The sequence below is a fragment of the Eimeria acervulina genome, genomic scaffold (genome assembly GCF_000499425.1).
Source record: "Eimeria acervulina Houghton genomic scaffold, Eah_scaff32, whole genome shotgun sequence".
NCBI classification, from domain to species: Eukaryota; Apicomplexa; class Conoidasida; order Eucoccidiorida; family Eimeriidae; genus Eimeria; species Eimeria acervulina.
Window position 1 is genome coordinate 19,173 of NW_013549888.1, and position 19,489 is coordinate 38,661.

General features: G+C 50.8%; 4 protein-coding genes across 4 annotated transcripts; 2 read left to right on the top strand and 2 right to left on the bottom strand.

Moving 5' to 3' along the window:
- Positions 1 to 2,090: 2,090 nt before the first annotated feature.
- EAH_00007070 (hypothetical protein, conserved) lies at positions 2,091 to 6,539 on the top strand (the record flags this gene model as incomplete). The annotated part of the gene is made up of 6 exons (XM_013395956.1): positions 2,091 to 2,501; positions 2,921 to 3,053; positions 3,478 to 3,770; positions 4,163 to 4,361; positions 4,673 to 5,772; positions 6,042 to 6,539. The coding sequence occupies 6 exons, from the start codon at positions 2,091 to 2,093 to the stop codon at positions 6,537 to 6,539; spliced, it is 2,634 nt and encodes an 877-aa protein (XP_013251410.1).
- A 1,210-nt stretch (positions 6,540 to 7,749) lies between these two features.
- On the bottom strand, positions 7,750 to 10,574 carry EAH_00007080 (Mov34/MPN/PAD-1 domain-containing protein, putative; the record flags this gene model as incomplete). Its single annotated transcript, XM_013395957.1, has 6 exons — positions 7,750 to 7,842; positions 8,042 to 8,252; positions 8,537 to 8,613; positions 8,769 to 8,880; positions 9,240 to 9,364; positions 10,140 to 10,574. 6 exons carry the CDS (start codon positions 10,572 to 10,574, stop codon positions 7,750 to 7,752), a joined length of 1,053 nt encoding a protein of 350 aa, XP_013251411.1.
- A 1,893-nt stretch (positions 10,575 to 12,467) lies between these two features.
- Positions 12,468 to 13,352, bottom strand: EAH_00007090 (40S ribosomal protein S26, putative; the record flags this gene model as incomplete). Its single annotated transcript, XM_013395958.1, has 2 exons — positions 12,468 to 12,631; positions 13,172 to 13,352. The coding sequence occupies 2 exons, from the start codon at positions 13,350 to 13,352 to the stop codon at positions 12,468 to 12,470; spliced, it is 345 nt and encodes a 114-aa protein (XP_013251412.1).
- Positions 13,353 to 17,167: 3,815 nt separating this feature from the next.
- On the top strand, positions 17,168 to 19,111 carry EAH_00007100 (pyruvate kinase, putative; the record flags this gene model as incomplete). Its single annotated transcript, XM_013395959.1, has 4 exons — positions 17,168 to 17,566; positions 17,667 to 17,790; positions 17,908 to 18,346; positions 18,478 to 19,111. 4 exons carry the CDS (start codon positions 17,168 to 17,170, stop codon positions 19,109 to 19,111), a joined length of 1,596 nt encoding a protein of 531 aa, XP_013251413.1.
- Between the last annotated feature and the right edge of the window lie 378 nt (positions 19,112 to 19,489).

Below are 19,489 nucleotides of genomic sequence, written 5' to 3' on the forward strand. Positions count from 1 at the left end.
AACGTACGAATTGGTAGCAAAAGCAAGACGGTATTCCTGATAGCACAGATATCATGTCGCCTAGCATTTGCTGCTGCTGCGGCAGCGCGCGTTGTAATTTCTGCTGCTGCTCCGACTGGGGTACTACGGCTACTGCTGCGACTGCTGTTGCAAATGCTGCTGCTGGTGCAGCTGTCGTTACTTCTGCTGGTTATGCGACTGTTGTTGCTACTCGTGCTGCTGCTGCACCTGGTGTTGTAGTTGAAGCTGCTGCTTGTTTCTCCTGCTTGTGTTTTCGTTGCTTCTCTCCTCCGCCGCTGCCAGTGCGGGCGTGTCATTGCTATTACTGGGAATGGCGAGTGGCCCAAGTAACAGCAACGGAGTGCATGTTACCAGCTGCATCGAAGGCAGCACGTTTGTTTCCCGCTTTTGTTCTGGCAACAACGGCGCTCAAGATCGTGGTGTATGTACACCTCCATTGAGTTGTCCAATTATGCTGAAGCCCCCTAACTGTAGAAGTTGAGAGCCACAGAGGAAACACAGAAGATAGAGACCCGTTCGCTCTCTGCACGTCATGTGCAAGAGGTGGGGGCTTAGAGAGTGCAGTGTGTAGCTGTCTCTCGATCTTGGCAAGAACGGGGCAATATTGGCCTGAATATTCTGCAGTAGGCATCTTCGGCCGGGGAACAGATACTGTTTCATGCATGCATCTAGTTGCTGCTTCAAATGCGAGAGCTGAGCGGGGCCCTACCTGCGGCAGTACCCACGTCTTCGTGGTTGAAGGGACGGGCCCCTGTCTTGTTTTTCCGCGTTTCTCCTGTGAAACGCTTGTTATTGAACTACAAAAGTACGGCTTCTGTAACTTAGCACATACAGTGCATTGTACCGAAGGCCTAGATTCTTCAGGAGTTGTGTTGCTCCCCAGTTGGATTGCGCGCTGTGTCTCGGTGTCTGTGCCTCCCACTGGAAGTGCTTTCCTCTCCCACTCCCTGTTATATTTGTGTAGTTTTGGCGAAAGCAGTAAAATGCACTTTTGGGTAGGCGAAGTGAAGTGCAAAGTGCTTGTGAACAGCAGCTTCCGTTTAGTTATTCCATAGTAATGTAGATGTGGGTGCATCAGGACGGCACAAAATGCTTTTAGTTGTTGGAAGCGTAGAAGCTAGAAAGCAAAACAACTATATATTCTTGTATTTTATCTAAGGCCAAACCCCCCCTTGCCATTGGAAAGAGAGGGGCGTACGAGTTCCCGGCTCGAAGCTGCAGGACGAGACTGCACGTTCAGACGGGACCAGACGACGAGTTGTTTGCGTAGTTTGCGAGGAAACGCAGGTCATATAAGGCATATTTTCCTATGGATATAATGCAATGTTTTTTGAAATGTTTAGTTCGTTTTAATTCGGTTCAACTCACCGCGTCGAGGAGAAAAAGATGACTTACGCTCAGCAGCAGCCACGGCAGCTTCGCTGTTGATGAAGTTGAACGGAGTGGTGGGTGGGTAGGGCTTTTCGATTGTATTTTCGTGTTAAGTGGATTTTTACTTCATAATGCATTAAATATGCATGCGCGCATTTCTGCTAATTGGGAATTCCGTCCCCTTTCCCCCGATCGTTGAATGAGCTTCCGGAAGCAACGCAGTCATCACGGACCTCCGTCTGTCGTGCTGAGGAGCGCCCCCTTGCGCAGCTGCGTTTGCGACGAGGGGAATTTCCGCTAATATTAGTTTTATCTACGAAGTAAGGAGAAGGGTTTTTGTCTATAACTCATTGGCCCTTGGGATTTTCCATTGGCGCCACCGTTCTGTGGCCCTGGGCTCATCGTGAAGTAGGACGTCGTTTCGTCGCGAGACACTTCAGAACTTGGACATATTTCTCCTCCCTTCTGTTAACAGGCTCGATTCAAGCGATTTTTGTCGAGTCGTGCAGCAGGAAGGCGTCGAGCCAGCAAGCAAATTGTACGCTAGACCACCGCCTACGCTGCGTTACAACACAACGCTGAACTAGCTTCTACGTTTGAACAGCTCCTCTTCCGGGATGCCTCCTTGAATTCCCGACTTTGTTGGCGGCTTGACGTTCCTTTGGCGGGGCTGCGTACCTCTTTTCTGCGTGTTCGAGATGAGGGCGTCGCAAGGAGGAGTCGCATGTGTTTTGCGTGAGAGAGAAAGTCTGCAGCAAACAACGCATAGGAACAGCATGAAGGGTCATTTAACTGGTCACCCTCAAATGCATGCAGGGCATACCAAGCTGTGGGGGTGCCAGGGCTTCCTCGATCATCCGGAATGCAACGTCGATCGCATCGCGAGGAGCTGCCGCTGTGGAGCTGCTGGAGCTACATCAACGCAGCTCCAGCCGCATCCTTCAGATGCCGCAGCAATAATAACAGCAGCAACAGGGGGTAATTGTGCTCGTCGGTACTTTGTAGGCCGCAGAACTGACGCGTCCTGTGCTCTCGCGACTTTGATTATAGCGCTTTGCTTTCTTTTTGTGGGCCCTCTGGAAGTGCTGGGCGTAGACGGCGGAACGAAGGTGAGGTAATTTAGCTGTCGTTTGAGCAACCCATTTGTTTCTATCCATTTTAGGTTCATTGCATGCAACGTGAAGGCGCTGTGGCGAGGAGGAGGAGGTCTACGTGTTGCCGCTTCCCGCTGCTCTTGTCTTGCTTTTTGCTTCCTCTTGTTGTCTTTCCGTACGGAGTTTTTGTGCACGTGCTTCATTCTTCAGTTGCTCTGTCTACCACTCTTCTACGCGTTGTTGGCTGTCGTTGCTTGAGGTGTGATACTTGCGTTCCTTTTTTCTTCCTGCTTCTGTCCAGTTGCGGTGTCCGTCAGTTTGTGCTAGCTCTTCTGCCCATTTTGGCAGCGTGTGTGCTTTTGGTGTAAGTGTAACAGTTCGGGAGATAATTTTGGACTTCTGCTTCTTTTCTGTCTGTATACTCATTCGTGCAGCGGCTAACAGGGGATTACCAGTCGGGGCCTTGGTTTGACTTTGCGGACGACTTTTTCTCCCAAGTTCCAGTGGAGTCTCTGCCTCAAGAACTCCCCACGAACAACGAAGTGGGGAAGCCTGTGCCTGTTATGAGTAAGGCTTGCAAAGCAGTCAAAGCACAGTTGCACACGAATGGCCTCATGAGCCGCGTGCAGGATGAAGTGCAGGAACAGCTTATGGAGGCGCGGCTGCGGCTGCTGTTGTTTCTGATGCTTCTGGTCCTGCTGTTGTAGCTCATTTCACGTAGGGGGGGACAGTAGTGACAGCATATAGCTTAGAAGACAGACGCATGCGTGCAAGTAGCAGAATAAACGGACCTGTAGGGCTCTTTCGGGTCCGATTGCATATGTTATGAATTGGTGTGCGCATGTGTATAGTGCTGGTTTTCGACTCTCAAGTGCCGAGTTACCACTGAGTGAATTTAATTTCTAACGTTGAGCCATTTGTTCTTTCCAGTTGGTGTGCTTGGGGGGTCGCTAGAAGACGGTGGAGGTGTTCGTGTTCATGTTTGCTGCAGCTGCTCCGCACGAGCTGAGTGCAACCCTGGCAATATTATATGCTTCTTACTGCCGACGACTGAAGACAGATCAGGTGTGGCGCCGTCAGTTTCTGATTTTGCTTCTGACTGCGTTATATTGGCCCATGTACACCCGAAGCAAACATTGGGATCCGCCCTTGACCTCGAATTTCTTCAAAGTCGTCCTTGCGAAGTCCGTCGCGCTTAGCGAACTCGACGACACGAACCAGAAGATTGCGAGGTTTGTCAGGAGGGCAAAGGAGTGCGGCTTCCAGGGAATCATTGAAGAGGATGTAAGCACAGGCAGCAGTCCGCTTTGGGAGGCAGGGGGGTGATAAGTGAGGTGGAGGAAGTTTCGTGTCATGGCTTGCACAAGAGTGGGTATGTTCGTTTGCGCCTGGTTTGGTGAGGGATCGTTTCACCACCTCTCCTTTTGTCGTAACCGACTTTAGAGGAACATGTGTGACGGTGGGATGGGGCCCAGCCTGCTCTTTTCTTTTGTCGTTACCCCGTAGCACGTGCAAGAGTCTGGTCTGTCGTCTAAAATACAAATGAGAACTGCTTTCCAACGTGGTTGCATGCGTTTGACGATGAACGGTATAGCTGCTGCTGTCGCTGCGTTTAAGGAGATTGGAGTCTGGTCTCATACTGGGATGTTGTGTATGTATTGGGACTTGTTTTTCAGCTGCCTAGGCTGGTCGAGGTGACGGACTACGAATCTTTCAACGCATTTGTAAAGAAAGAGAAAAAGGCGGACCCGCATTTGGCTGAAATGCTCAAGTTTATTCCCGACCTTAAGTGGAGTTTGGATGAGAGCATGACCACAATTGGTTACGTCTACCATCAGGTCTCGGAGCTGCATGTCCTTTACTCCTATTCGAGCGGTAAGCTGGGGGAGCGACGTTTTGTGCGCTTGGCTGTGTTACTGAAACAAGGGCTTGTTGGGGGTTCCTTATACCCTGCTGTATCTATAAACTCAGCATGTTGGTGTTGTTTGAACCAGAGCAACTGCAGCTTGGTCGTTTAATTGTTTGCCCATGCGCGCACTGTCAGCGTTGATGCATCTGTTTGTCCTCCCGCTGTGAACGTGGAGGAACCATCATTCGTAGACAAGAAGGCAAAATATTATGTTCTTGCACTTATCCGTTGTTCAGGCATCATGGGTTGTTTTGTTCTATGTGGGTTGCATTTGCAGTTCTGTCGATACCCAACTGGATGAGTATATGGCGGAGGAGTTTCCGGCAAGAACAGAGATCAGCGACAACTTCGGTGATGCTTCTTGCATTGACAAACACGCAAGTAACTGATCGGCCAATGGGGGGCATACTGATATTGAAGTTGAGTCGCTTGGTGGTGGAGGATCTGCTCGTGCAGCTGCGTGACAAGAGCGAAGATGACCCTTCCCTACAAGAACAGCTCGACAAGTTCGAGCTGGCGCTGAAGAAGTCTATCCTTGAAAGCGTGCGGCAAGTTCTCATTCGCATGGCGCTTCTAGTTGAATCAAATTGGCTTTGTTCCGAAGAACTCCTTCAAGCGCAGTTTCCAGATGTGCTCGTGACGGCGTACCGCGCGAGAGGCAGCGGAGGCCCCACGGCGGTGGTGGAGAGGGGGGAATTCGGGAGCGAAATTTCTGAAGGAGTGGTCACAGTCCTCAATCAAAACCTGAGCGCAAATGAGATGTACGTGCAGCTTAGTGTCGCCGATCCAATCACGGCGCAAAAGTCTGACACAGCTTTCATCTCCGCGTTGAAAGCGGCCAGCATGTTCAAACAGAGACTTGAGGATGACCCTTCTTTGCCAGGCGTGGGTTTGGCAGAAGTTGTATACTCGACCTTTAATGACCTTCAGTATGCAGAGATCGCAGTTGGGGGTAACTCAAGGTACGACCCAGACCTGCATTTGCTTATTCAAGTGCCGTCAGAGCACTTCAAAGATGCCTCTTCGTTTCACGACATGTTTATGGGAGCCATTCTTGTCCAGCCGCTTACATATTCCACACCCCGTCACGTTCGCTTGGATAGGGTTCGAGTCATGGGCTACGCAATGAAGGTTGGCTCAGCAAAACCAATTCGCATGGGCAAGTTCGGTAGTGGTTTGTCATACAACGAACAAGCCCTGATTGATCACCTGATTCAACGGTACGTATTGATTGTCCACGTTCTTGTTCTTGGCCTGCGTAACGACATCGGGAGAAGAGAATCTGAGGCTACAGCAGAGGAAATATATAAACGGTTCAAGAGTCGAACTCGAGGCACAATGAACGTCGTCTTCTTGGAGCCTGTAAAACCGCAAGAAGTGAGTATTGTGCCCAAGGGTGGCGATCGCATTCATCTGCCTGCGGGGGCAGAGGGTACTTTTGGTGGGCGGGCAAACGGCCATCAACAGAACCTAGCTGAGAAGAGGATGTGCTCGTGATATAGCGCACACCCGCCTCATTTGTCTAACTGTCTGTGCTCACTTCTCCGAACGTTTTCTTCAGTCCTTACTTGCATAACTGCACATTTATTGGTCATCCATTTTCATTTATCGCCTGCATTTGCGTTCGTTTTTGGTGGGGCTTGCAGGTTTCCGTAGCAGGAGAGTATGTCCAGCGAGAGGAGGGGTATCCCGGTTGGGTGATCGGCGTTGCCGTTGGCTCGGTAACGCTGTTCTTTTTAGGTTTGTTGGGATGTCTAGTTCTGCGTAAGCACGTGAGCATGCCTTGGTGGATAGACTGCTTCTGCAGTCCGTCCCCCCCTACATTCCAGTCGAAGCAAGAGATGGCGAGTGGTCCTCCTGGAGATTTCAGCAGGTCCTCATCATTCCGGCCATCGGTTGAGACAGGCGACAGCCCATATTTCGAATCAGATGAGGTAAAGCCGACCAAACGCATGGGGGCCCCCGTGCGGGGTGCCCCAACGGATGTGAACATCGGATGGGACTCTGGGAATCTTTCAACGCTGGAATTGGCGCGTTCAAAACGCTTGGAGTCGAAGCGGCAAGGGAAGGCGCAAGCAACTCATCTTAACTCTATCCCGGAGTTCATCGCTGAAGCCAAAATGCCCAATGGATGGGTTGCTTAGAGCTCTGGCAAGCCGCCGTACCATCGGCAAATCCGCCTGGAATGTTTGCACAAATGTCACTGCACCAACAATAACACTCAGGCAATCCAACGTCTAGACACGTACAGGAAAGTACACGGACTGGAGCGGACGGGGAAGGCGTGTCAGCTGGGCGAAAGGGAGGCAGCCGAGGTGGTGGGCAGCGGAGTGTGCGACATTCTCTCGGCTTGACTGGCCCGTCGAGTTCTGATAGTGGCTTGTGAACACCCCTGTTTTTTACTTTGCACGATCCATTCCATCTTTGCGTGCGTCACTCCTTGCAAAGGCTCTTGTAGTTTACAGGCGCATGCACCTCGCGAAAAGGTTTGCAGGCAGAGGCAGTTATCCACTGCAGTTCCGTGGAGGAAGCTGTTCTGCCCCTGTCTGCATCGCCTACTTCCATTGTTCTGTCGTTTGTGATCTGTTGCTCTGTGTTTACCGGTTCTTGGTAGCGCCTCTGGCTGTCGTTCTGACGTACACCACGATACTGGAGCAAGATGTGCTCCTTCGGCATCTTAAAGAGTGCAGCCGAGTAGTTGGGTGCGTAAGCGTGAGAGTGGCCATGTGATGTTGAGGCTTACTATGGTAAATGGATACAAAGAGATGCGTTCTGGTCTCTGATTTTGCGCCATTAAGAAGCTTCCTACTGAGCAGCCCGGTACCTGCATAATCAGTTTAAAACTCTTTATTGCAGGTTTCGCATGAGAAACCAACTCGGGTATTTTCTTCGGAGACCGGCGTGACAGTGCCGAACTCCTTTTATGTTGTCTTCTCTGTTTATTGTCAGCAAATTAAAGGCACGTTAGCTGGTCGCATTCAGCCTCGATATGCACTAGTCATCAGGCCCGTAGATTCAAACGCTGCGTTCGCGTTTTAAGAGCAGATGTGGTTAACTGAGGGGCTGCGGCTGCGCTTGCTTGCTTCCTTAGAGATGGGGAAGGAAGGATGCGGCCAGATACACAGGGCGGCCTCTGCCCATAGCAGGTAATCCACCATAAATAGCAAAGTGGGAGCCTCGCCAGGGAAATGCAGAAGCAAAGGGTACAAAATGCGTTAGAGAGCGTACGATTAAGTCGCACCAAGAACCTTTTTCTGGTGCGCGTACAGCTCTATGCTCACATACTGTTTGTACAATACTTGTATTTGAAACAATCGAATAAACATAGATGTGCATGCCCCCCATCAAACGCCGTTAAAGTTTGGTTCCCGAAGACAGTGCTTCATATGATTTGCGAGAGGCAAGGACTCGCTGGCGCCATGTAATATTATCGCGGTAGACAGCGCTCTGCACACAATGCGACGAAGGGTAAGTTAAGGTCATGAGGAAGTACTGTGCTGCATGCATCCACGCCTCCGCAGTATTGTGTGCTGTTCAGGCGTTTCCACCGTGCTGGGGAAAAGTGAACAAACTTGAGTTCCGTGCATCAGCCTAAGTGCGTGCACAAAGAGATCTGCGTACACAAGCGCAAGAGCCACAAACTCACCAGGGCTGCAACTTCAACAAGCCCTCCAAGCGCTCGCACCGCGATATCTGCAGCTTTTTCTGCAGTGCCCACGAGCTTATCGCACAGAAGCTTCCCCCTGCCGGCCCCTAATTCCGCGTCCTCCGAATTTCCAGCAGCGAAGCCGCTGTCAGCAAGGTCAGACTGCTCTCGCACGTCTTGGCCGCTGATGCCTGCTAAGGAAAAGGGCTGACTGCACAGAAAGAAAGAGCATAGAAAGTGTCTACGGAGCAATTACAGTGGAACTCTAAACGCTGCCGAGATAACCCCAATACCATAAAACGCTGCCGAAATAACCCCGATACCAGCATAAGTCGCTTTGGGGACTGATTTCATGAAAAAAATTAGGTGCGTCACTTCACCTGACTCTGCGTGTACACGGGCTGATCATGAAAGGTACAAAACCAAAACCAGCCAACGGGTGTTCTGCCTACAAGGCTGGGCACGAGCATGTATGTGCGCGCATGCTCTGAATACCTGTTCTCAGCAGCGCTTATGGCGTCGTTGCAAGACTCAACGATCGCTTCTAGCCGGCGAAGCTCGAGAGACCGGTTCTGAATGCAGAAAAAAACAGGTGCAGAGCGTGTGCTAAACAATGAGCTTGAGGATACACAGCAGTGCCCGCCGAGGCTGTTGCTGCTGTTCCCGCCGCATTTAGTGTGGTACCTCTGTATAAAAAAGAAGCTCTCCTCGGAAGAACAAGGCGTACCTGGTGAAGGCTTTGGCCCACAATAAGCTGTGGCCACGAAGCACTACGCATTCCCTCTAGCAGCCGTGCACTGATGGAGTTGGCGCACCAGTGGACACGCAGCTGGTAATACCTAGAACAGCAAAACACAAGCCCCAAATTTCCAACATATGAACCAATTTGGCCGTGAAGCTGTCTCACAATGAAGGGACTTGCAGATGACGCAGCTTCACCACTGAGCAAAACGGATGCACTTGTATTACGACGATGAGCGCTAGACGAAGAGTGTGCGAGATATGTGTTGTCTCTTGCAATGAAGTCAGCTTCTAGGCTCCATGCTAAGTCCACCTTCTTCCGTCGTATGCATGTTGTTGTTAGGCTTGTGGTGTCATGCATGGTTGGAGAATGGAACAGCAACGCCTGTCTGATTTCTCACTGCAGGCGATAAGCAAGTGAAATTCGTAATAGATGTCTGTGAGGAAGAGCCCTCACTGTTTCCAGTGGGCACCAAAGTCGTTCACTTTTTCCGCAGGCAACAGCTGCGAAGAAGCCGCCTCCGCATCTCCCTCATCTTCCCTCTTTGCCTCTCCAGGCATAAAAGTTCTGAACCCCCCCAACTGAAGACAGCGGCCGCAGAGATACAAATTCGAGAGCGTAGCAGTAGAATGGGTGAGATGCCAATCAAGAAGGGGTAGGTGAAAACTGCACCTAGCGGTGCGCTTTCTGTACTCGTTATCTGTTTGGCTCGCCATAAATCCCTATCCTCAGGGTTCCTGGGCGCAATCCCGGATATTGACATTACTGACAACGTGAAAGAGAAATTGCAATAAAAGGCGGACACGCACAGCAACCACGTGAACAAAGAGAAGAAAGTGTTGGGCAACAAACTGCAAGCATGCTAAGAATAAACGAACGCATGTAAAACAGGGCACAGAAACGCAGGAACCACTGGATGAGGGAAAGAGAACAAAGAGTCGCAACAAGCCGAGCAGGATATGAGAAGCCAGAGCATCCAATGAAGCCTTCGTATCAATAACATACATTGACGCAAACGAAACCAACCAAGTTCAAGAGCCCCTCACGGAAACCGTGCAGCAGCAGCTGCGAAACGGGAACAGAAAGAAAAGGCAAAAGAACTCTTCCCTGTGACCTTTCCAAACCTTTTTGGGATGTGAGTAAGTGAAAATTAAGCACCTCGATGGATCTGTTGCTTATCGTTCGAATTGGGTCAACCTGCGCATATATCAGAAAAATCCACTTGTGGTCGTTTGCATGTTTTGTTAGTGCAAATCAGCACTGAAGTCGCTGCACATCTTCCTCCACCACAGCATCTTGAGGTGTCCTCGTACTACTTCCACTCTAAATAATAGGGGCGAGTGCTCTCTGGCTCACAACAATTGCAAGAAAAGGATCCTGGTGCTGCTGCTGAAGCTGTTGGGTGCCAACGTCAATCCCTGAGAGCCAGCATCCGTAGTTAGGATGGGAGTGGTACCAACCAACTACCTTCTGTTGTACGGGTATTTTCTCTGCCGCCTCAAGAAATTGAATCATGAATTCATTTGCCTCTTCCGCTGCATTGACCCGCGTCTCTGTGCCCTCCACAGGCAACGCAAAACAGTCCGTCACAACAAAATACCCCCTATGGATTTCATGCTGGCCTTCCGCTTCCCTCTCTATCTCAGAAACTGAAGATACGCTTTCGTAATGTGTCGAGACGGTGGCTTCACCCAGAGACCCAGCGTCGGGAGTTTCGGGTGTCACGACAGCTTTGCCGAGCAATAGCCCCATGACTTCTATTTTGCCTCCCCTCTCTGCATGGGCCATCATTTTTGCCAGTGCCACATCTGAGATCCACACGTCAGTAAACGTCACAGGGCCCTGAACGCCAGAGCACTGTGGATTTAGACGCAGCCGCTGGTGATGCTGCTGCAGGGAATGCAGCAAGTGGCTATGTTCCTCTTCGTCGAAAGAATACAATGCATTGTCAACAGAAGAAATTGGGAGGCCCTCCATTTCCACAACACTCCGCAATCCGCAAATAGGGTCGAGTTTGTGCGGGGGAATCGAGAAAAACCGGAAGGTTCATGAATCCATTATTAATGGAGAGAAACAAGCCTATCAGCTTCCGTATATGAAAAAGCACATGCTGTAGGCTCTTGCTAAAGAGGTACGAGTGCCAGTATCATCGCGGTGCCATTCTCATTCGCAGTGAAGAAAACGTCAGCAGACAAGACGCGGTACAACTTATTCGAGCGGAGCCCAAGGGAGAAAAGGAAACTAAATGCAGCCGAGGCGACGCCGAATTAAAAGACACTCGTTTTTCGAGTTCGTTAGACTTGAGTCTACAGAAGGAAACCGAATTTTTGGCAGTCTTTGGTTGCTGTTCCTATTGGGCGACTAGTATCAGGGTGATAGCGAGGAGAGAAAGCGTGAAGGATTCCACAGGAGGAAAATTTTCGTATTTTTGCTCTTTTTGTAAGACATCTTCCCAACTTGGTGCGGAAAATGGAAGGAATCCAGAGCAGCCGGTGAGTGTGTCTGTGATCGCCAACTGCAAGGCAAACGCAGCGGTGTACTTAAATTCAACGAAATAAGGGACCAAATACAGAAATATGCGAAAATGTGGGTATGTTCAATCAACATCCATTAAATGTTCTCTGCATTTTAAACATTATGCTGCACTTCTGACGACGCTGGCGTGGACTCCTGCTAGTTGTGAGATCGGTAGAAAGCACGGAATTCTTACGAAAGAAGCATTTCTTCTTGTCAAAGTAAAGCTAACAGAGAGCCATACTCTGCTAACATGCGCCATAGGAGTCTTCAACATTAGGACCGTGGTGTTGTCGCAACAATTACCGTGTACGCAGCTCCCTACATGTATTTGACCCCGCTTCCTTTCTACAGGAGTCCAGAGTGCAGCTGCGCTGGGCCATTCTCCTGTTGGCAAGAGGAGGCGGACTGCCATGAGTTGTAACAATTCTTGCCCCAACCCCTGCCAAGTGGCAGCAACGAATGCAACACTGCCCTTCTGAGGCGTGAATGAATACCGAACTCAATTGTTAGATACATCCCATTAGAATTCAGGGCGCAATGTGCACACAAGTATGCATGCGCCTAGGTACCCCGTATAGACCCTCTTAAAGCGTGCCCCTTCAGGGCGGGTAGCGCTTGAAAGCGTAGGTTACGTCTCTTATATCCATATGCCCTCATGCTCCCCACCCATCTCGCCGTATCAGGTCTTCAACAGCTGCCAAATCCAGTGGCGAAATTCCCCCCTAGGGTTTATTCTCCAGTATGTGGGAGCTCTGGCATATGCACTATCAGCCCTTCGGTTTATCTATTCTCTTGCCTCTCTCTCTTCCACGGATTAACTAGACCGGCCAAAGATGTCATCATTCGCATCTGCTTAGGGGGCCAATTCTATTGCAGTGCAGTGCCAACTATCGTCTACTACGTGCATGCTAGTGGCTAGCGGTAGCTTTTTACACTACTACAGGCTCTTTGGTCTCCTTCCGGGGCGCCTTTTTGAAGCTGGTTATATTGCTGTCACTCCAAAAGAAGCCGCGTTTCACGTCAACGGCTTCGCCGTGCAGAGCCAGCCGCAAGGATTCCCCACGGCATGTGCCCCAGCGAAAGCCCCGACTGAGGGGGAGGAATAAGCCCCGCCATCAGCACCTGCTCTACGCTACCTATAAGGCCTGCAACTAAAGAGGCTGCTGTTCAGTTGCGGTTGCCTCCCATGTTGCCGCCGTGGCCGTGGATCCTGGCACGTGGGTTGGCCCTGATCCTGCGATTCTCCCGCGAGCGGACACGGACGACACTGGAGTGAAGGGCGCAGGAGACGCAGTATGAATGCTTGATGTACAACTTCGGCAGGTTGTAAGCTGTACACACACACACAAAACATAGCAAGAGAGAAGATAGCCGGTGCATACGATGAGATCTGCGTTTGTACCTTTCGCTACGGACACGCAACGTCCCGAGCCGCAAATAACCAAGAAGCCAGGGAAATCGTCGGCTGCCAAATATCAGATGAGCGCCTCTGTTCTTATGCAACTGCTAAACCAATCAGCAAAAGCCACGACGCAACGCTCCAGCGTTAAAGACATTGCAGAACCGAATCAATAAAAAAAGCTGGAAAACATCAGCAGGCAAGCATAACTGAGAGACGCTACAATTCAACAGTATCTGACAGGGTATTACGCAAGAGTGGCGCACAAGCAACTGGCAACAAAACACTAGAGAGCTGCCTGGCGTTCAGCAGAGAACGTGTAAGAACGCCAGGGGCGATGAGCAGGCTTTCCACTGTGCACGGATTAGAACTAAAGAACCGATTTTTACTAAATAAAATAGGAGAGCAGGACAGCAAGATACGAATGCAAATACTCTTGTGGGGGCTGTGCCGAATTCGTGGCGTCACGTACTATGGTATGCGGAGGCCTCCCTCAGATCTCTCAAGGAAGATGCATCCACTATATTGCGAACGTTAAAACGCTTAATTGCCTTGTCCTTTGGGCATGAACGGCCGCAGTTGCTGCACCTGACCGGATTGACATGGCCCCTGCCGTGTTTGGCGCGGCCGGCGTTCCTACGCTTCGTTGGCATCCTCTCCGCTGTCCCTTCACAATACCGATACCCCCGAGCGAAAAACTTACGGAATCAAGGCGGTAAGTGCTTATGATAATGTGTATCGAGAACCGCGCTTCAAAACCCACAGATTAGCATGCAGGCGGCGAGCAAAGGAGGGGTGCGGGTCAAGAACGGCTTCCATGTGGGGAGCAGCAGCCGAGAGCTTCCAAGGCACGGCAATGCATGCAAGGGCGATGTATTGTTCATGCTAAGGTTGACAAACAACGCATCGTGATGGGCACTTTAGCTGTCCGCCTTGTAATATTTTCTCTCCAAGATGCTAACCAGGACCAGAGGCGCGCAGCATCACTATTCACCGAACCTCTCTGCAGCTGGGCCTGTGGAGGGTCTCTAGAATGACTGCATGATGAGTAAATTAGATGGAATTGGATGCATTTTACCACATGAAAAACATGAAGGATGAAAATGCTTAGCTAACTTTTTGTTGGAGGAAATCAATGGGTAGGCGGTTTGCACTGAACGTGGAGTTTAGCTAACTCAACATCAAGCAGCCTATTATACACTACTGCCGCGGAGCGCAGGCCCAGCAGTAATTGATGTGTTGGATATCTCAAACGTAGTCAGGGAACCTGCAGGATATTGGGAGACAGCAAAGCTGTTATATGGTGCGGTACGAGTGCCCACGAGCTGATCCAAGGCGTGGCACGGTGTGAGTGTCCACTAGCTGATCCATGGACACCCGTGAGCCACAACCGAGCCAGTAGGAATAAGGAAAGAGTTCCTTAAATGCACCTGCCCATCTCTACAGTCCCCTCACGTCCTGGGCATAGTGGGCCAACGAGCTGTGGCAGGGAAAGACGAGGCGCCCTGACATGAGCTGCAACGCACCGCGTGGCAACTGATGCTGCAGGATACCTTCACGTGCATTCACAACCCAACCCCCTTTTGGTGTATTGACTAACACTGTAAACAACTGCTGTGCTTCTGCTTGTGAGGGCTGCTTATCCAAGTTCGTAGTTCATACACCAAATGCGAAAAGCCCATGCTGTCCCAGCTTTTCAGTACAAAATACGACAGGCCTTCGTGTTCTTGGTAGCCCCTGCTTTCCTGATTTCTTTTTCTCCTCCTCCTCGATCCAAATCCTCTTCAAATGGCACAAGTAGCTCTTCATGCAGTTGTCTCGCAGAGCCTGGGCCTCCACTATGGCTACCTGGTAGCAGTCCTACCGAACTCCCAGTTGATACGCCCGACAGAGTGCATGCATTTCTCCGTCACTTCTAGCAACGCTCCGCACTGTTTAAGCCTCCTCACTGTCTGCTTCTTGGGACACTGGCTCCACTCCACTTGCAGTGAAGGATGCCAAAGCTGTTAGGAGCGCTGGGCGGCACAAGTGCCTACTGCTTCCTTGCACTTGGGCATCAATACTGTTGCGTGGAGGCAGCATGTGCTCCCTCTATTAAGTCACATCCACCTTGCCTACGGTTACGTCGTGGCGAAGTCGTCCAGCACAAAGCTTGAGTATCATGGCAAGTAAGGCGCGCAAGGCCGCATTTTACGCCCACAGTTGTACGAATTCTCCAGTCCAGCCTGCCATCGGTGAAACGTAGCGGCAGGGACTGTGCAAGAGCGCAGGCAGGAATGTTGCACGTACTAGACGTATCTTCGACTATCAGATTCTCTTCGCAGCCTGTGACAAGTAGCTTCGCCAAGCCCTTACAGTTCGTACAAGCATGAGAATGCACAGAGTTGAACTGAGGCTGATCAGCATGTACAAATATCATTTGTTTCGGCTCCAGCATTGCTCTGCATGTTGTATGGGAGCCAGCACGTGCTGATTGGTTTGTTCCCCTGGCTGCGGTACACGAAACATGGTTTCCGCTGTTTCGTAGGGTCTTCTCCCATGAATATGCATTGCCGAGTCATGTTGCCTTCTCCGTTTCAACAGAAGAGGCTTCATGAGCAACACCAACTTTCTGAGAAGCAAACTCGTTGGTTGCCTTCCCTTCCTGTTTCTCCCTCTCTTCTGGGCAGGGCTGGCTTACCGAAACCCGGTACCCATGGCGTTCAAATATGAGCCACATAAAACCCCATTTTCTGCCTTCTCAGCGATGGTCCGACAGTATAGTGTCGCCTAGACCTGCTCCACGCCTTCTCCCTTCCCGCCGCCCAACCATTAGCGTACATCAGCTCTGCATCAGACAGCCCAAAAATGAATTATCGGCACAGAAGCTCTGTGCCCGCCATTACATTTGCATAAATCATGGGTTGATACTTATCGGTATAGGACTTTGTCGATATGCCCCTCCTGTTTAGGTTTCCTGTGTTCTACCATCGCCTGTTAACTTGCCGACTCTCACGTCGCAACGCCTGCCGGAAAGATTCCATAGTCCGGATGCGCCTCGGGAAATGCTACCCTTGTTTGGGTATAACCATTATTACCCTGCCTACCCTTCTAATAAAGAATATGCCAATATCAGCTATAGTTCTTCCGCTGCGTATTGGAGAAGAAAGCGCATCTCCAAAGGGGCGCGGAATTCGTCAACTGCCCCCGCAACGTGACCACCGTCATACGTGAACAGGAAAAAGGGATGGAGCACTCCTCCTGGATTTTTCCCGCTGTACATATTTTCGGCTGAGCGAGTTGCGGATACCCCGATGCGACCAGGCGCGCAGCCGTTGGTAGCCGTGCCTTTAAAGGCCAGACCCTATTCAGTCTCCATATATCGAGTGGCTGAATGGTTGAACTGCTCACAAATATTCTGGAGGGACTGCCTGAAGTTTGTTTTGCTCTTCCCGCATGGAGGCTTCGTAATTGGTCAAGGCTACAACGCACCAAACCGTCCAGCTGTAGGGCCTGGGTTCGCAACTGGCACCTATCCCTCTTTATCATGAGGCGGTACCAAGTCTCAATGAGAGTCTTAGATCGTATCTGACGGCTCTTGTAAGCTGCAGTAGACTCGAAAGGCCTAGGATAAAAGATCCGGTGCTGACGAAGTAGCTGGCCTGCCATTCAGCCTCCAGGCGTCCTGGGCATAGTGGCACACGGGCTTGAGACCGGTAGAGGGAGGATGCGACTTCGGCTGAGTTGCAACCCTCCTTGTTGCAACTCCTACTCCAAGGCAACCCCACATGCAAACGTACCCAAGCCCCCCCTCCCCCCCCCGCAGTGTGTGCAGGAACACTGAACATACAGAGTGGAAGGCGGCCCTACATAGCAAACCTACGCACAAATAGAAATAAATTTACGAGCTTAAGACAGAGTATTATCCAGCTAGACCATATGCGCTTAGCAGCTCAGAAAGGCAGCTAGTAACGTCTGCGTGCACGCAGAGGTGTGGGGGGGGAGCGGCAATTCGTCCTCGGTACAGAACTTAGATGTAGTCTGGCATAAAAGATTGTCAAGTGTTTCCGTAGCATATTTGAGAACCAGTGGAGGCTACGTAAACAGTTCACTTAGACCAGCCGATAGCTGAGCCTTGTGTGGGTGCCAAGCTGGGCCAGGCGCACTACAACCGCACCTGTAGCCCGCACACTGCTCGAGCAGTTAGGCGCATAGCGGAAGCAACCACGATGTGTATTGCCCTGGTGTGGGCCGTACATTTTGTCTGTGTGCAAAGGTTTACCGACTTATAGAGAAGTAAGCCATTTGATTTGCGCAATTGATCCTTGTAGGCCTCGTTTGTTCCGCAATAGGCGGGCGTTGTTCCCTGTTATGGCGTGGTCTTGCCCCCCTTTTTTGGGACTGAAGCGAGATGTTTTTTTTGTTTTGTACTGTGTTATTTGTTGCAGGTTCTAGCTTGTTGTGGTTTCTCTTCTCGCCAATCTAGAAAATGGCGAATCCCTCGCACTCCCAGGTCATCGCGGCCCCGGATAGCTCGGGTCGGCTGCTGCGTCTGGTCAGCGCAAGCTCGGTTATGATGCAGTTGTTGGGCAAGAGCACCAACATCCGCATGTCTCAGATCCTTGAACATCATGAAGATGAGGATTTCAGCGCACACCGCACGAAGATTGTGTGCACAATGGGTCCCAGCTGCTGGGATGTGGATAAGATGGTGCAGCTCATTGATGCAGGGATGAACGTGTGCCGTCTTAACTTCTCGCATGGAGATCACGAAGCCCATGGGCGCGTAGTCAAAAACCTGCAAGAAGCCCTGAAGCAGCGCCCTGGGAAGCGCGTTGCTTTGCTTCTGGACACGAAGGGGCCAGAGATCAGAACTGGCATGCTGGAGGTGAGTATATTTGGCCTGAAGTACGGCACCAGTGAAGGATAAGCAGAACAGATGTTGTGGACCTTTTCTACTTCTTTTTGTTGATTGGATATATCCTCAGGGCGATAAGCCAATCGAGCTCAACGCAGGAGACATGCTGAAGATCGTCACAGATTACAGCTTCATCGGAAACAAGAGCTGCATTGCTTGCTCCTATGACAAACTTCCCACTTCCGTCAAGCCAGGTGTGTGTTGTGCGCCCCCTACGCTTGGCCCAGTCCTTTGCGTTGTGGGATGCATGCATACATTGGACACCGGTTTGCCCCACATGGTAGTTTATTGTTATGCTGCTCGCTGTTCAGGCAACACCATTCTTATTGCTGATGGTTCGCTTTCTGTCGAAGTTGTTGAGTGTGGTAAGGACTATGTCATGACGAGGGTGATGAACCCAGCGGTAATCGGCAACAAAAAGAACATGAACCTTCCAGGTGTGAAGGTTGACTTGCCTGTAATTGGTGAAAAGGATAAAAATGATATCTTGAACTTCGGCATTCCCATGGGCTGCAACTTCATCGCCGCTTCCTTTGTCCAGTCCGCAGATGACGTGCGCTACATTCGCAGCATTCTTGGCAGCAAGGGACGCAACATCAAGATCATCCCCAAAATTGAGAACGTCGAGGGTTTGCTAAACTTCGACGAAATTCTGCAGGAGGCTGACGGTATTATGATTGCCAGAGGCGATCTAGGGATGGAAATTCCGCCTGAGAAGGTCTTCCTTGCCCAGAAGATGATGATTTCAAAGTGAGTGTCTGCATTTCAGGCTGGCTTCACGTGAATTATAGGATGACTGAGTTGCATCAAGCATGTAGACGCTTTGAGAGTTTGCGGCAATTCAAGAATTTTTAAGGACAGTTTTTCCGCGTGCTTCTCAGGTGCAACGTTGCTGGAAAGCCTGTCATCACGGCTACCCAGATGCTGGAGTCCATGACGAAGAACCCGCGCCCCACTCGTGCAGAGGCTGCAGATGTGGCAAATGCCGTTCTGGATGGTACGGATTGTGTTATGCTTTCTGGAGAGACAGCAAACGGAAGCTTCCCGGTGCAGGCGGTCACGGTCATGTCTCGTGTCTGCTTCGAGGCCGAAGGATGCATTGATTATCAGCAGGTCTTTAGAGCGACGTGCCAGGCAACCATGAGCCCCATTGATACCCAGGAGGCCGTCGCACGCGCTGCTGTTGAAACAGCCCAGTCTATCAACGCTTCCCTAATCCTTGCGCTTACCGAAACGGGCCGCACTGCCCGCCTCATCGCTAAGTACAGACCGATGCAGCCAATCTTGGCTCTTAGCGCTTCAGAAGAAACAATTAAGCACCTGCAAGTCAATAGGGGTGTGACCACACTCCTGGTCCCGTCTTTCCAGGGCACTGATCAGTTGATCAAGAATGCACTTTCTGCCGCCAAGGAGATGCAGCTGGTTAGCGAAGGCGACAGCATTGTTGCGGTGCATGGCATGAAGGAGGAGGTTGCCGGCTGGTCGAACCTGTTGAAGGTCCTCGTTGTTGAGTAGATGATCTGTCAGGTCTTCCCAGGTCATGCATCTGCCGGCAGCGTATCATGCAGATTTTCGGGCCTAATACAGGCGACCGCTTTTGCCAATGCTGCCTTTGGAAATGCCTGATAGTAACTTGAATGGCGCTACCATCTTTTCTCAACCTAATGATTTAAAACAGTTCTGCGTAGTTGGCGTTGTTTGACAGTGCCCGAAGTAGGCGGCTTGTTTCACTCCCGCCAGCTTATTGGCGTGTCGCCAGACTTTGTCACGAGTACTTAGGCTAGACAGCGACAATCGATGAAGAAAAGGCAAAAGCGAAGCATACGGTGCGGGAGGCACTGCAGTGGGTGCAGTGCTAACGCCTTTGCTTGTTAGATTTAGGTAGGAGTGCAG